Below are 16,946 nucleotides of genomic sequence, written 5' to 3'. Positions count from 1 at the left end.
AGACACTCCAAGAATACAATCAATAGAAGTTATTTATGACAAGGATCTAGGTTTGTGTCTGATTTTAGTTCATCTAATTTATCTTATGCTGCTATAATAAAATGCAACCAGTTACGTGAATTACAAGGAAAACCAAAGCTATTTGTCTCATGGTGTTGTAGGCTGGTAAGTTTAAAATCATTCATCAGCTTCTGAGCCATTTGATGTTGACCAGTGTCATATGTAGAAGGTGATAGCAAGAGAACATCCATGAAGGAAAAAGCCCCAAACTCACTTTTATAACAAGCTGCTCTTCAAATAACAACTTCTGTCCTCAAATAATGACATTGGCCCAGTCAGCTACTGTGTATATTACCTTTTAGTGTTGCTGTATTGTTAAGCTTCTAGCTCACACACTCAAGTATGCATCCTGTATATGATCAGTCTTATACTAACAAGTAGAATGTTAATTAAGAGCTTTGCAAGGGTTGGTTTCTAAAAGACAGTTCTAAAAATTTGTGTGTATGTGTATGTTTGTGTAAAGGTATGCACTGCATACATCAATGCCCTTAGAGGCCAAGTGAGGGCATTAGAGCTCTGGAGTTAGAGTAATAGACGGTTGTGAGAATCCTGATGTGGATCCTGAGAATCGAAGTTGGGTCATCTCTACGAACTATCAGAAGTCTTAATCCCTGAACCATCTCTTCCACTCAACAAAGGTCAATTTTATCTGGCGGATGCAATTCTGGTCTGTTTTTTTTACTTTGTTTAAGTTTTAAACATGACTGAGTGTTGATTTTGTTGAGCTTTTATGCATGCTGACTTAGATGATAATATAGATTTTTTTCTTTATTCTATTAATGCAGTGTATTGTATTAATTGATTTTAGACCTTAAGCTAACTGTGCATTTCAAGATGAATTTAACTCAGTCACAGTGTGTAATAATCTTCATATGTTGCACAGTTTCATTTGCAAATGCACAGCACATGCTCTGTTGAGACTTATTTGTACATCAGTCTGTTGTTTAATTTTCTTGATGTATTTTTCCTACATGTCAGGGTCATGGTAGTTTCAGAGAATGAGGTCTGTTCTCTCCATTTTAGTAGTTTTTATTTTTAATTTCATTTATATTTATGATATTTTGTGCATATGTCTGCACCCCATATAAACGAGGGCATCTGGTCCCCTGGAAGAAAAGTTACTGACAGTTGTGAGCCACAATGTGGGTGCCAGGAATTGAACCAGGGTTCTCTAATAAATCAGCTGCTGCTCTAAACCACTGAGTCATCTTTCCAGCCCGTGTTCTCATTTTTATCTGAAATTTCATGCTGAATCTATTCTTAGTGGAGGTCTCCAACTACAACAGTGTAGCTCTTATTTCACTTCTTTTCTTACTATTAAAGAGTAATTTTGAGAAGTACGGAATTCTGGGTCCATGGAGTATTTTTCTGTCACATTTATTGATCTTTTTTGTTTGAATCACTGATGTATTGTTCTTGATACTTTCTTTCCTCTGTCTCTCAGGTAGTAGAAACTTAGGCATGAACTGACACACAGGATCTTTCAAGGGGAAGACTGCTGCTTACGTCCGCCAGCTTCTTGTCAGTTGGTTTTTTTTTTTTTTTGCATTTTGTTTGCTAGATTTTGAATATAATGCACTTATAAATGTTCTTATTGGCATTTAAGGTGCTTATTTTTTCTGTTGAGCTCTGATCCGATGCTTAACGTTCATTGTGAAATTCTTATCTTAGTCGCTTTGCTTATCATTTCCATCTTTCTGCTTTCAATTCCCCAGTTCCCTATCCTTTCCCATTGTTCTTTAAGTGTAGAACAATGTAGAAAACAGATTTCTGTCAGCAAGCCAGATTGAAACCTAAAGGTATGCTCTACTGATAAAGTTATTTTTTTATGTCTGTACCTTTACTATGTGTAATTTAGTTGTTCTCGAGAACCACATGATTTAGTTACTTCTACATTACATCCATCACAATGTATTGAGATATTTCACTGAACTGAAAATAAAATGTTCTGAGATTTGAGCAAATTTGTTAAATTATTCACCTTACTTTAACTAGAACTTAATAAATTTTCTATTTTAAATAAGTAATTTATTTATTTATGCATTCAAGAAGATATCATGGCCTGCAAGATATTCTGTGATGGAGCATTCCACATCTTTTCTAACAACAAACACCCTTCTAAATATAGTATCTGCCAATAAGTTTATGAAAATGTAAGCCTGGTTAGTTAACTGAGAAATGAAGACAGAGAATGTGTACTGAAGAAAAAGCTGTAATCTTATAATTTTTCTCTTTTAAGCGGATAACTGGGGAAGGAAAAGGAGGGAGAAATAAAGACAGCGAGAAAAATTCATAATTACTGGTTTTACATATCTCTGAGCATTTTGCTCTCTCCTTCCTCTATCCTGCCAGTAATTGGACTATGTGCCATTAACTGAGAGCCTTAGACTCAGCGAGGTTCCCCTCATCATGAGCTTCTCAGAAATCCAGAGCCCCCTCCCCCCAACCAACTTCAGGGCACCTGTAGAAAACTGGCATGGAACATAAATAAATATATCTCTCAAAAATACCAAAATATTTTGTAAAAAAAAATTTACTCTAAGAAAGATACTCAGAAAATACTTCATTTTTCATTTACAGCAAACTATATATTTAGTGGAAAGCAGGGGTAAGTGTCATCAAGGCATCGGTGTTCTTGGATGTTAAAGGTTCTCAATAATAATTTTGACTGAACTTTTAAATCCAGGTTTCTCCATTTATAGATCAGGTCATGGAATCTTCCCCACATAACCAGAACATTCAAGGATGATGAATTGCTTCATATTCCTTTGGGATCTTGACAAACACACAAGCATGACCATTACTAAATATTAGTCATCTTAGTATGTTGCTAGACTGGTAATTACTTTAAAGAACACTTCATAAAACCCTAAGTTACAAGTAACAGATACTTATAGATTCATTAATATTAAATATGCAGTGAATAATATTTTGGAAGAAGGCCAGCATTATACACTTGTCAGTATTTGGAAATTTCAATGTATATTCAAACTTACCCTTACTTTTTTACATTCAACTGTTTTAAAAATAAATATTTTCATGTCAGGAATGATAACGGCATGCATTATATATCACCATACTTCAGTCCTACTTTAATTCTGGAAACTCTGTACTATAAAGTTTAGTAAGAAAAGGTTAGTGGCAGCTAGAGGAAAGTTGAAGTTGAGAGAGAGAATTTGGAAAATCAATGTGTGTTTGTGTGTATGTGTCTGTGTGTCTGTGTGTGTGTGTGTGTGTGTGTGTGTGTGTGTGTATTGTGTGTGTAGTGTGAATGCTCGTATATGCTTCTTTTCATGTGTGTGGACACAGATGTACAGCTTGAATTGATTTCCATAACCATCCTATGTCCTCTTCTACTTGGTTCATTGTAGCAGGGTTTTATTCAAATCAAGAGCTTGCTATGGCTAGTTTTGCTAGGCCACTTACTGTGAGAATGCCTGTGTCTATGTTCCTAAGCTAGGGATTCAACACACTGGGTATTTACATTCACCTTGATACTGGGGATCCAAATGCCAGGTTTCATGCTTGCATGACAAGCATTTAACCACTGAGCCACCTCCCTACCCCCAGGGTAACCGTACTACCATTTGCTCTCTAGATGAGAACCTAAAATCATGATGATCTTATAATTTATACTCAAAACCAGGAAACATGAGAATGAGAAGAGGTGCCTGTTAAGAATTTCCTCAGACCTACTAAACATTTGATAATTTTGCCTTGAAAGTCCAAGGTACACATAACTCCTGACTGATAAATTGAGCAGTGACTTGAATAAAGACTTTATCTCTACAATATAGTCCTAGAAGGCAGCAATTTTCTTTGCCAGTTCGAGAATCCATGGTACAACTCCCCAAACTGACTATCTCCTTAGTCTTATAATTCACTTGTTCTTCAGAAAGGAACCTGGTATAACTAGAGCTCAATAGGTTTCTGTTACTAGGTTGATGATATGATTCAGATGGTTGACACAAGCTAGAATCATCAGAGAGGAGGGAGACTCAATTGAGAAAATGCCTCCATTAGACTGGGCTGCAAGCAGGCCTGTAGAGGATTTTCTTAATTAGTAATTGATGGGAAAGGGCCCCGTCTATTGCTCCAGTGGTGTCATCCCTTGGCTGGTGGTCCTGGGTTCTAGAAGAAAGTATGCTGAGTAAGCCATGGAGAATAATCCAGTAGGCAGCACTCCTCTAGGCTCAGCATCAGCTCCTGCCTCCAGCTTCCTGCCTTGTTTGAGTGCCTGTCCTGACTTCCTTCAATGGTGCACTGGGATGTGGAAGTGTAAACCATATAAACCCTCACCCCCAATTTTGTTTTTCATCAGGGTGTTTCATCACAGCAATAGAAACCCTAACTAAGACAGATAGATAAACGGCCAGACTCCCCAAGCACTGAGGTCAAATTCTAAAAACAAATTGTCATGTATACTTTAAATGGTAACTCGAGAACAAACCACAACTTAGCTTATTTCTTGGCAACACCCATCTTTATCCCTAAACTACACAACTCCCTTTCTCTAGGAGACTATTTGTGCAAGTGCAATTCTCCACCTGTGTCTGGGTGTAACCTTACAGAATTACCCCTGTGGATTCTACCACAGCCTAGTGTAGGTACGTACACCATATAAACAATTTCTCCATTATTAGTAGCCAGATGTCTTTGTAAAAATAATATCAGAAAAGTTGGAAAATTGATGCAAACATGAGTATTATTGGCTCAGCATAAAGAGCAGAGTAAAACCATAAAGAGTGAAAAGAAACTTAAAATAGTATCATTAAGGCATGGTAGTACATCCTTGTAATCCACGCAATCAGAGACCGAGGCAGGACGACTGCTTCAAGTTTGAGTCTGGAATTGGCTACATTGGTAGAACCTTGTCTCAAAGCATAAACTATGGTCCCCAATTACAAGCATAAACCAACAAAAATAATAATCTGAATTTCTTTTGAGCCCAAAGCAAGCTGAGATGGATGACAGGGAAGCTCAGTCTGATGGGAGCTCTGTTTCTCTGACCTAAAATATGATCTCGTTGACTGCTACAGACCTCTCTACACATGCCAACTTTTGCTATGTGTAGCCTGGTTACAAGATCTGAGACAACTCCATGCTCCAGCAAATATGAGCAGAGTAACGTCAGCTTGTCTAAGAAAAAGAGGGCGCGAACATGAGAAACAAATGTGCTGACAAGGCGTCACACAGCCACTAGCTGTTCTCACCCCAGAAAGCATCTGGGCTCTGGACCCCTCAAGTCTCTCAGAAAGCTGTGCTCACTGACATTGTGGCAGACAATATGGACAGCCAAGTTTTAGGGAAGGGACATGAAAAAGTTGAAGTGAATCATAGATGTGCTGAGTGGATACATGCATTTGTAGATTTTGTCATGGTTTCTGTCATCTCATTTCAATCATTTAATCAAGTTCTGGTGGCAAATCATGAAGTACCAGAGTATTTAAACTATATACAAAGAAGCTGAAGTATGGCAAAAATTAATATACTTAATTCCTTTGAAGTTTTAATTGACAAGTTTAGAAAACACATATTTTGATGTCTTACTCTTATACATACTTAATTTTTTTCAGATAACTTTAAAAGTCTAAAGAAATCTGCCCAGAAATAGCTGTTCAGAAAATAGATTTTATATTCAAAATTTGAAACATTTCATTATGTAACGTTGACTCTAAAAGAAAACAAAATATTTGACAAAAGAAATTTAAAGTGCTTATTTTGTCTCAGAGTCTGATTTTTAGCCCATAATGCTAAGCTAGACATGATACAGGAGAATGAGATAACTTTCGTTCAGTTGATTTTCCCCTTTCTATTTAGTCTGGTCCCCAGTGAACGGGATGGTACAACCATGGTTCAGAGGATCTGTTCCCTGTAAATTAAATATTTCTAGAAACATTGTCAAAGTCAGACACAGAGTTCTGATTCCACAAAACAGTATTTCAAGCTGACTGTGAAAGTTAATCATCACAATGGTTGAAAACAAAGCAACTATAGAAGTAAAACTGGAGGATATGTGTGGTTCCCAAAGAGAACCCTTGGTCCAAACAGGGATGCCACTTACTACAACTACCCAGGTAACTACCCAGGAACACAAATTCTCTGAGCTTTGAATGGCTTCGCCTGAGTTATAGGCAGACCTGAATGCAAAGTATGTATTTGGTTTTACTCTTCTCCCTTTCAGTTCTCCTTCTTTCCACCTTCATCTTCTCAGGGTCTTGTTTCATCAATACTTCTTGAACCCTTGTTCATCCTCAATGGATCTAAACTTCCACAGAACTTACCTACAAACTACAAATGGACATAGCCTGTTCTCTGGGCATTCAAAAGAACTCAAGTCATAGGGTCCCTCTGAGCCAAAGCAGAGAGCAATTGTGCTAAAATCAGGCTGCAGACTTTTCAAGGGTTCATATTGCTCTATCCTTGCTCCTTTTCTGCAAAACTGGGAATCAGTTTGCTCTCTAAATTCTTTGCCTCCTAACCTCCTGTGTTAGTTACTTCATATTTTATAGGACTTTGAGTGTGGACAGATATATTTTCAAAAGAATCTGTGACGTCTTTAATCCATCTTTTCAAAAGTGAAAAGAAAACACAAGAATTTACTACATGTGCATGTATAAGCCCTTAGTGCCCTCCACATGTTTCACTTAGAGCCAGTGCACAATTGAATTTTCATCTAGCACCAGTTTTGACTCCAAACTGGGAGTGCACAGGTGTTTGGAGATTTGAAGCTCCCACTTTTCACATGCAGGGAATGAACAATGTCCCATATGCCTTGGCACCTATGATCAGCATTAAAGGGAATGTTCAGCTGATCATCCCGCAGTTTGGCTCCTTTCCCTTCATCCCTCTTGCTTAGGCCCGTCATCTGCCAAGTTGCTCATCATTTGGCTCTGCTTTATGAAACTGGCAAAAACTTGAACATAAGATATTCATACTTTGTCTCATAAACACCGCAAAGGGGGAGCACTGCTGTCCTGGTGCCACTTGGAGCTTGAGCTTTGGCAAGTATGATCCTGAAATCCACACTACAAATGGTTGTTTTGGGTTCAGTGGCCTAGATCTTCAAAGATAAGTAAAACTTTCTGTCCTTCCTAACATAAAAATAGAGATTGTTTATAGGGTTTTAAGCCAAACAAATCATACAATAAAAGGGTATGTTCAGTCAGCAGAAGCAGGGATGCTAAGGGTAATCACATACACCTATAGGCCCTAGCATAACTTTTCGTGTGCTCATTGGTGCTATGAACTGTTTTCCGCTCAATACTTTACAAAACACTTGTAATGTGCTTTTTATTTTAACATTTTACATTCATATATTTAATAATAGTATTACAAATATTATCAAACACAGACTTAGAAATGCTGATAACTTGTAAATGGACTCAAAGCACCAGGGTATCATCAACTACAACTTAACCTTAAGTCTAGTTAACTCAAAGTTCCAAGCCCTCAACTCCTTCTCTACATAATTTTCAGTATTCTGTTGTCATTTCTCCCTTCTCAGAAGTCATCACCCTCTCTTCAATACATATAAATTTCCGGTTAAAAATATTCAAATTCATCTCCTTTCAAAAGGATACAATTAAAAAAGTCTCCCCTTTGCCCCAAATCCTTCCATCACTGTATCACAATGTTTTGTGTTTCCTCAAGCCTGGGGCACTGTAATGCAGATAGAAAAAGGTGTAAATTACTGTCTGTGTCTTTAAGACCATTACCCAGAGAGATAAAAAATTAACATTAAGGGATATAAGGAATAACGAGTGTTTCATCAGAGATTTCTACTGAGCTGTAAAAGTTCCAACAGTGGAACTTCCTTATGGTCTGTAATTAATAAGTATGTTTGTGTTCTTTCTGGCCAGTGGTTTTTCACAGAAGTAGTAGAGGTATAAAAGGCTTTAGCTCGAGGCAAAATAAAGGTTGCTGTTCTTCGACCTGAAAAGAAGCCTCCATGTCTCAATTCCAGTAGCCCCTGCCAGTCTCAGCATCCAGGCCCTGCCAACAGAGCACATAGGGACAGGACAGGAAAGAGATAGTCTGCCTGGAAGAAGATTAAGCTGGTGACGTAGAACAAAATTATGTTCTCTACCATTAAACTGCATAGTCTAAGCAAGAGGGACTCATCACCCAACAACTACATGTAACTCTGAGCCATATGCCCTTTAATATCCTTTAGTGTTGTCACATAATTCCATAGCATATCATTCTATGTTTGTTCTTTCCCACTTTGAGGGGATAGTTGAAGTGGGATTCCCCTCTGTATGCTCTGAATACCACTGGTTAATAAAGAAGCTTCTTTGGGCCTATTGATAGGGCAGAACTTAGGTAGGCAGGGAAAACTAAACTGAATGCTGGGAAGAAGGAGGTGTTAGAGAGAAGCCATATAGCCCTTCCAGAGATAGATACCAGAACTTCTTCCAGTAAGACACAGCCTCGTGGTGATGCACAGATTAGTAGAAATGGGTTAAATTAATATCCCATAAGAAGCTAGAGCTAATGGGCCAAACAGTGATTTAATTAATGTAGTTTCTGTGTGATTATTTTGGGGCCGAGCAACCAGAACAACCAAGCAACCTTCCTCCTCCAACAGAGTTCCTAAAAAGAGAAAAAATTTGTGTGATATCTCTCATGCCTAGTCTTTATCATAATGTAAGAATCAATGACTTTAGATAATGGTGGTGATGGAAACATAAGAAGAGATGAGATTAAGAGAAGGAAAAATAGACAGTAACACCAGTATATATTGACAAGAATAACATTTGGGGTTAAATGTCAAGCTAAGAGCATGTCATGTTACCTTTCTATTTGCTTACACAGGTTGAAACTTAAAAGTGACACAGCAAATACAACACCAATGGCTATACCAAAGTAAGCAGAGAAATACCATGTGTCCTCAATCCTACACAAAGAACTATAGGCAACTGAGGAAATCTGACAGCAAGAGAGGTGGTTTTCCCTAAGGAACGGTCCAACAATTGGTTGTCCAATGCCAAAGAGTCAGCCCAACCTGAAGACAGACATACAAGCAACTTTATATGTGCTGAAACCTTTATATTTAGGAATGTGTGTGTGTGTGTGTACGTGGTGTATATGTGTGTTTGCATGCCACAACAATTAATTAAAGAAGAGGCCATGAATTTAAAATAGAGCGGGGAGGGTTTGGAGGGAAGGGAGAAGTGTTGCAATTACATTACAAAAATAGAAATTGTAATAAAAAAGAGGACACAAAACTTAACAGATTTTAGAACATTCCCTCCCCTGACTGTTCTCTCACCCTTATACGTTTCTGAATAGTGACTAAGGCATTGTTTCAGAATACTTTGCACAGAAGAAAGATCTATTTCCCTCAAGACTGTAACAGAATCTCAGCGATCCAAGACAGCAAGCCAAAAGGGAAAAGGGTCCATTTGCTATGGGATCAGTGTTTGTGCCTCCAGTATCTGTTTATTTCTTCTTTTAGGAAAGAAACTGATTTTTTCTTTAAAAGAAAATCAGAAAATACTAATCCAAGTTATGAGTTCAGAATAATATAAAGCAAATAATATTAGTATGAGAATTGAAAGAGTAAGACTTTGTGGTCAGTTATTTGAATGATACTCAGAGAATAAATTCAAGAAATTGCTAAAAATAAAAGTTAAATGCTAGGAAAAGGAATATTACACAAATTTATTTTCAGGGCATTACTGTTAAATAGGATACTATAAATAGTAAACATTTGGTAGCCCACTTGAACCATGAATACGTATAAACTGCATGCTGTTTTAAAAATTAAATGTATAATTTAATTTTCTATAAAAGTAGCATCAACCCTGGGACAAATTTAACTCTACTTCTACTCTTCCATCATCATTATTTTTTTTATACTAACAGTGTACAAAGTCTGACAGCTTTACTCACTTACCTTATGTAGGACACTATGTGAAGAGAAACAGAGAGCCATGCATAGGATCCCTGGGGAGTGTCTCTTGCCTGAGTTTCCAAAATTCAGATGTTGTTCCTTCTTGGTCTGTTCAGTCCAGCAGACCTCCTTTTGCCTTGCTTGATCATGAAACTTATTACACATAGTACTCATTTTACATTTCGTTACTTTTAATATGAGTCATGCCTTCTCACACCAATTAAAGGATAAGCACATGAAAGGCAAAGAAACAAAATTGATAAGACAAGATGAGAGAATTTTATAGAATATCTTGAATATGATGAGAAGGAAAAGTAAGAAATTCATTGGTGGAGAGAAAGTCAAGCTGGGGCAGCAGTATGGCTGCTTTGTCCCTAGCTGATTTCTCTTAGATGCAAGTTCCCAGGTTGATGATGCTACTTGCATTTTCTTTTTCAATAATGTTCTTCTAGTTATCTCTGTTGGGTGCTAATTCGATGGTGTTTTGCTATTTCTAGCTGTTTCTTTCTTCCTGCTACTTGCTATTGTGCTTTTAATTTTGCTTGCTGCTTCCTTAATGAACTCACCCATTTGAAACTGAAAATATGGCTATTTTAGATCATTCTTCAGACAGTCAGTAAAGAACACCTTTTGATCAAGCCAATAATCAATATGTTAATGGAGAGTGACATACTTAAGTAATTGAATTGATCACTAAAGAATATGAAATTAACTGGTCAAAGAAAGCAAACAACCTGTTGTATAAAGTAATATGGGATATTCTGTAATATAAAACTTTAAAAGGAAAATAGTATCATATAGAAGTCAGATGTGACATTGCACAACCACAGTTCCAACACTGGCAAGATTGAGACAGAAGGACAGTGAACTCAAAGTCAGTTATTATATACATGACAGTACTAGAGTTAAAGAAGTTGAAATCTTTTTAAGCGTTTATCAGTTAAAAAATGAAAATTAGCATTATTAATAATATGTTGTCTGGATCAAACAAAGAAATAACTATTTGTTCAAACAAAGAAAAGGCACATGGCTTCACAGTGATTTTTACTAATGTAAAACGATACATAACTTAAATGTTACCCTGAAAGAGAAAGTTATATCAAAGGTGGAGGAAGACTAAAATATTAGTGAAAAAACAATCATATAAATAGGAAAATCAGGGGTCATTTCCTTAGAGATGGTTCCATGGGCACTTTATGAGAATGAAAACTATGAGACTGACTTAGCTTGGACCTCTTAGTACCTGCTATAAAAGAGGCCTACGTACTATGTTTAGAGTTAAGAAATTTCCCAGATGAGATTGTTGTCATATGGAAATTAGATCCCCAAATTCTACCAGTTGGTTCTGTGACCTAAAGACCATCTGTTATAAAGCTTGACAAATGTTCATCTATAAGTCTGTCAGAGTATCAATTTATGTGTTTCAGAAAGCAATCAATCACTTATGTTTTCTCAACAACTTATCTACATTTTTCTCAGGATTTATCTAACTTTATACTATAATTTTTGATATCGTGAGGATTTAAGTCTTACATTTTGCATAAAGTCCATGAATTTTCTGGAGTTTATCACAATTTTTAGTGTGGTTATTTGTTGAATTCAAAATACATAATGAAAATCTGAAAAAAATGCTTTTATTGCCTATACCTTGACAGAACATATAGCGACCAAAGATGGAGTTTGTATAACACTAAAATTTGATAGCTTATTGTATCATATGAATGTTTCTTTGTAGACAATCTAACACACTGAAGCTGCATTGTACTCTCAGAATCAGATTATAATAAATTAAACTGAAAGTCACATTTCAGGACTACTTCTGTCAGATTAAATTACTCCAATATGACAGTAGATTTGTTGTCATTTTCTCATATTTTTCAGGAAGTTCCCTAGTACACCTAAGGCTATGTATCTATATGCACATTAGATTGTTGCTTTCATTCATTTTCTTCACATTTATATTTTCTTCACATCAGGTTTTCATATTGACCCCTTTTAGTGTTATCACTTGAAATTTAATTTTATGTTATTTTACACCAGGATTATTTGATTTCTTCTAAACATACAGTGTTACTTTGCCTTATTTGTGGCACTGGGAAACAAAGTAGACATTTCTACCTGTCCCTTCTTTTTAAAATTATAATGATAAGTATAACCTATGTATGCCTATAATGCTTATATTTATTTATAATTGTCTGTATTATTTTGTTTTTGATCACCTCGTTTTCTCTCAGTTCTGCCTTTGTCTTGACTTCCCTTTAGTAATAAAATATACATCATTTTAAAAGAGAGATTAGCTTGAATTCTATAGTTATTTTTCTTTAGAGATTGAATAGTTTAGTATGTACTCTGAAGCTGTATATATCATACCACACAAAATGTATGTACATATGCAAAAGTAAAGTCTAAAGCCACTTAGTCACTTTGTCATTTTCCTAAGTAATATAGAGACTTTACCTTTCCCCATCTTAAGACTAACACACATGATTGGGTTTTTGTTGCTCTTGCTATAGTTGTTATATAGTTGTTTACTTTGTACCTTCTTTCTGGAAGAAAGAATACACTGAAAGAATTAAGGCTCTTCTATTTTCTATCTATCCCCTTCTTTCTCTTAATTCTTCTGCTGTCACTTTGACCTGTTAGATGGGAAGTCTGCCATTATTCTGTTATCATGAATCTTTAACCTTTAATTATGGTAGCTTGCATCTCCTCTGCTGTATTTATATATAAAGATTTTACATTTTGACATTGCACTCATTAATCAATGATTTTTATCATCAACATCTCCTTGATCTTTTCTCTTTTTCTTTCTCTCATTTCTGTCTGAATCTCCTACTATAGAGTGTTGGAATCTCTTCATCTGCCTCCCATGGTTTTATGTGTGCACTGTGTTGGCCAGAACTTTATGTCCTTCTGTTGTGTTGTTGAAAAGATTTTCTTTCCCACCTCTAATTTCCCCATTATTTTTATTCAGTTGAATTTGCTATGTAGCATCTTCACTGTTTTCTATAATAAGATTCTCATTACACTGATAATGTCTTATTTCTAAGATTCTACCTAATTATTTATACTGCCATTTGGACACCTCCTATGTAAATTACTTTCCTCATCGATCTAACTAACTACCTGAGAAGAATTTGTGTGAAGTAGAAAAGACTTGATTTGTCTCACTCTCAGGGTATTTAGTCAGTCATGGTTGAGAAGACACAACAGAATGCATCTGTTTGCTCACATTTTAGTGGATGAGGAAACAGAAAAAGAGGAATGTCAGTATTCATGTGGATGTCTCCTTTTTCCCTTTCTGGGAAGTCAAGGACTCTAGCCCATGTATGTATATACTGCCTATCTTCAGAGAAGTGGGTCTTACCTCTTCAGTTAATCCATTCTTAATATATTATACCACACAAACATAGGCATACTCCTTAACACCCTAAGTATTTCTTAGTTCAATCAAGCTAACAAACAAGATAGAGGCACACAAGTCTGTTACTTGTCAACCTGACACCCAAGACATCACTTCACACTAAAGCATTTTTCTCTCCTCCTTTATTTGGATGTTTTAAACAAAATTATGTTAAAATTCTTTTCAAATACTCACTCTCTTCTAATACTATGTGGACTTTTCTATTCACTATATTGTTTACTAGCATTTCACCATCTACTAGATTTCACTTCTAACTAATATCCTATTCTATAGACTGATTTCCATCAAGAATTATTGTTTGTCAGTGACTCAAGAATGCATGATGCCTGGCAGACATTTCTTCCTTTCTAGAAAACAACTCACTGGTCTTAGCTGTCTGGGCTCCAGAAAGTTCACCAGTGTCAACTTGAAGTGTATATTATTTTCCTAGAATTTCTAGTTTATGTTGTTGTCTTTCTTTTTACAAGGCATATAACTTAGGCATAAATGCTAAACCTCAGTCACTGATTTGTTCCCATCTGTGACAAAAGCTAGAAACCTGGAACATATTATACAGCCTGTAGTGATAAACATGATGGAAGCTTGTCCTTTCCAGGTGACTCAATTGATCTTAGCCTCTTCTAGGTAGCATAACTGGTCTCTGTTTCCTTTACCCTTCTGGGCTTGTCTGAGAATCTTTTCATAGCTGAGTTTATCAGAGAGTGTCTTTCAGAAGTCTTGGTGCTTATTTTCTCTAGGGGATGTAGAGAATTTAGTAAATCTTGTCAGTTTCAGGGACTTCCTGAGCCAATATTGAATTGTTTATTTCTTTCCTTAAATTTAAGATCCTCAGTGGAGAACAGACTGTTTCACCCCTCCCCCAGTTCCATCCACTACCCTGGAAGATCCTGTCATTTTACATCCTTATAAACATCCTGTTTTAAAGTATCCTGTTCTTTTCCTTTTCCTTTAAATCCTATGTATTAAGAATTTTCACTCAAGGATGGAAGGTTTTAATCTTGAAGGAAACTGCTAGGCAACACGTGTGCATTCAAAGGCCCATTCCTCAAATCAGTATAGATTCTGTCAAGTTGACGGTTAATACTAACCATCATAGTGGGTAAGAGGTGTGGAAAGTTAAACAGTACTTGTTAATGTGTCTTCAAGTTCTAATCTTCAAGGTTGTTAATCTGTTCACTGCATAGAGTGTATACTCATCCTCACAGATCAGGATCCTCACCTGATGTGGGATTTCCTCTGTATGCTGTGATTATCATTGGTTAATAAAGAAAACTGTTTTGGACCTATACCAGAGCATAACTTAGTAAGGCTTGGAAAGCTAGGCTGAATGCTGGGAGAAAGAAGGGCAGAACCAGTGAGAAGCCATGTAACCTCACCAGAGACAGACATGATGAAACTTTGCTAGTAAGCCACTGTCTTGTTGTAATACACAGATTAATGGAGATGGGTTAAATTAACATGTAAGTTTTAGCCAATAAGAAGCTAGAGCTGCTCAGTGTCTGGTTTGACTGCGGAGGTGTTGGTCTCCTCTGTGGGTCTGTGAGTGGAAGGCGCGCCGGCTCTTTTGTCTGAGTGTGACCCGGTGGCTCGGTCCCAGGCCTGCCAGTGATTTTCCCCGGGCAGTCCGCAGTGGCTGCCTGCGTTCTCGATTCGGTCCCCGCAACCGCAACCAGGAAGGACCGAGCCCGCGTCACGCCCCTTAGCCCCCACCGAGTCCCTTCTCTGTTGCCGCGTCCGAATAGGGTTCCCGGAATCAGACGGTGCCCCATAGATGGCCACCTTTTCCCCCGAGGGTTAACAAGAAAGAGATCGTGAGATCACGTACTGTAGGGGAACTTTTAGCTCCGGCAGCTCTTTTTGACAAGAAATGTGGTGGTGAGAACTGGACTGTGGCTTTTGCTCCAGATGGTTTCTACTTTGCATGGTCCCAAGGATATCGCATAGTGAAGCTTGTCCCGTGGTCCCAGTGCCTTAAGAACTTTCTTTTACATGGTTCCAAGAATGTTGCCAATTCAAGCTGTCTAAAATTGACAAGACAAAATAGTACTGGTGGTCAGAAAAATAAGCCTCGTGAACACATTATAGACTGTGGAGACATAGTCTGGAGTCTTGCTTTTGGGTCTTCAGTTCCAGAAAAACAGAGCCGTTGTGTTAATATAGAATGGCATCGCTTCCGATTTGGACAGGATCAGCTACTCCTTGCCACGGGATTAAACAATGGTCGCATCAAAATCTGGGATGTATATACAGGAAAGCTCCTCCTTAATTTGGTAGACCATGTTGAAGTGGTCAGAGACTTAACTTTTGCTCCAGATGGGAGCTTTATCCTTGTATCAGTTTCAAGAGACAAAACTCTTCGCGTGTGGGACCTCAAAGATGATGGAAACATGATGAAAGTGTTGCAGGAACATCAGAACTGGGTGTACAGCTGTGCATTCTCTCCCGATTCTTCCATGCTGTGTTCAGTTGGAGCCAGTGAAACAGTTTTCCTTTGGAATATGGATACATACACCATGATAAGGAGACTAGAAGGGCATCATCATGATGTTGTAGCTTGTGACTTTTCTCCTGATGGAGCTTTGCTAGCTACTACATCTTATGATACTCGTGTGTATGTCTGGGATCCACACAATGGGGACATTCTGATGGAATTCGGGCACCTGTTTCCCCTGCCTACTCCAATATTTGCTGGAGGAGCAAATGACCGATGGGTACGAGCTGTGTCTTTCAGTCATGATGGACTGCATGTTGCAAGCCTTGCTGACGATAAAATGGTGAGGTTCTGGAGAATTGATGAGGACTGTCCAGTACAAGTTGCCCCTTTCAGCAATGGTCTCTGTTGTGCCTTTTCTACCGATGGCAGTGTTTTAGCTGCTGGAACACATGATGGAAGTGTTTATTTTTGGGCCACTCCAAGGCAAGTCCCTAGCCTTCAGCATCTATGTTGCATGTCAATCCGAAGAGTGATGCCCATCCAAGAAGTCCAGAAACTTCCGGTTCCTTCCAAAGTTTTGGAGTTTCTCTCCTACCGGGTTTAGAAGGAAGACTGCCTGTCCTGGTGGGGCCTAACAGACACTCTTCACAAGACAGCACCTCGAGCTTTACCAACTTAAGCGTTTGTTCTAGAAGCTCGGAAGATTATTTAATTTGATTGACTCTTCATTTCTTTTGTTAGTTGAACTTTTAAAGTATTATTTATAGACCATAGAAATACTTCTGAACATTTTTTTAAAGATTAACTTTAATCTTTAATATTTAACTAAAATTTAAAATTTAAATTTAAAATTAACTTTAATTTTTTTTAAAGATTAACTGTGAAAACATATACATACCTGTATATATTTAGATACAAGCTGCTATGTATTGAATGGCCGTTCTAGATTTCTAACTCTCAGTCCTGACCTGTATATATTGCTCCAGTAGAGCCACGGTGTATATATGTGCTGTTTGTTGGAACAAATTCAATGGAATTTTTGGTGTTTTTTATTGGGACACTGAGTTCAGATGTCCCAGTGATGCTGAATTAAAGCAGAATCGCCTCATAGGAAATGGGATTAGTCAGGG

The 16,946-nt window shown here is 37.3% G+C and overlaps 1 protein-coding gene across 1 annotated transcript; it reads left to right on the top strand.

Moving 5' to 3' along the window:
• The first annotated feature begins 6,032 nt into the window (after positions 1 to 6,032).
• On the top strand, positions 6,033 to 16,600 carry LOC125405837 (WD repeat and SOCS box-containing protein 1). Its single transcript, XM_048442582.3, has 2 exons — positions 6,033 to 6,137; positions 15,125 to 16,600. The coding sequence occupies exons 1-2, from the start codon at positions 6,033 to 6,035 to the stop codon at positions 16,418 to 16,420; spliced, it is 1,401 nt and encodes a 466-aa protein (XP_048298539.3). The 3' UTR covers positions 16,421 to 16,600.
• Positions 16,601 to 16,946: the final 346 nt, after the last annotated feature.

Source organism: Myodes glareolus, chromosome 13, assembly GCF_982192425.1.
Source record: "Myodes glareolus chromosome 13, mMyoGla1.1, whole genome shotgun sequence".
Lineage (NCBI taxonomy): Eukaryota > Metazoa > Chordata > Mammalia > Rodentia > Cricetidae > Myodes > Myodes glareolus.
This window is presented reverse-complemented; position numbering and strand designations above follow the sequence as displayed.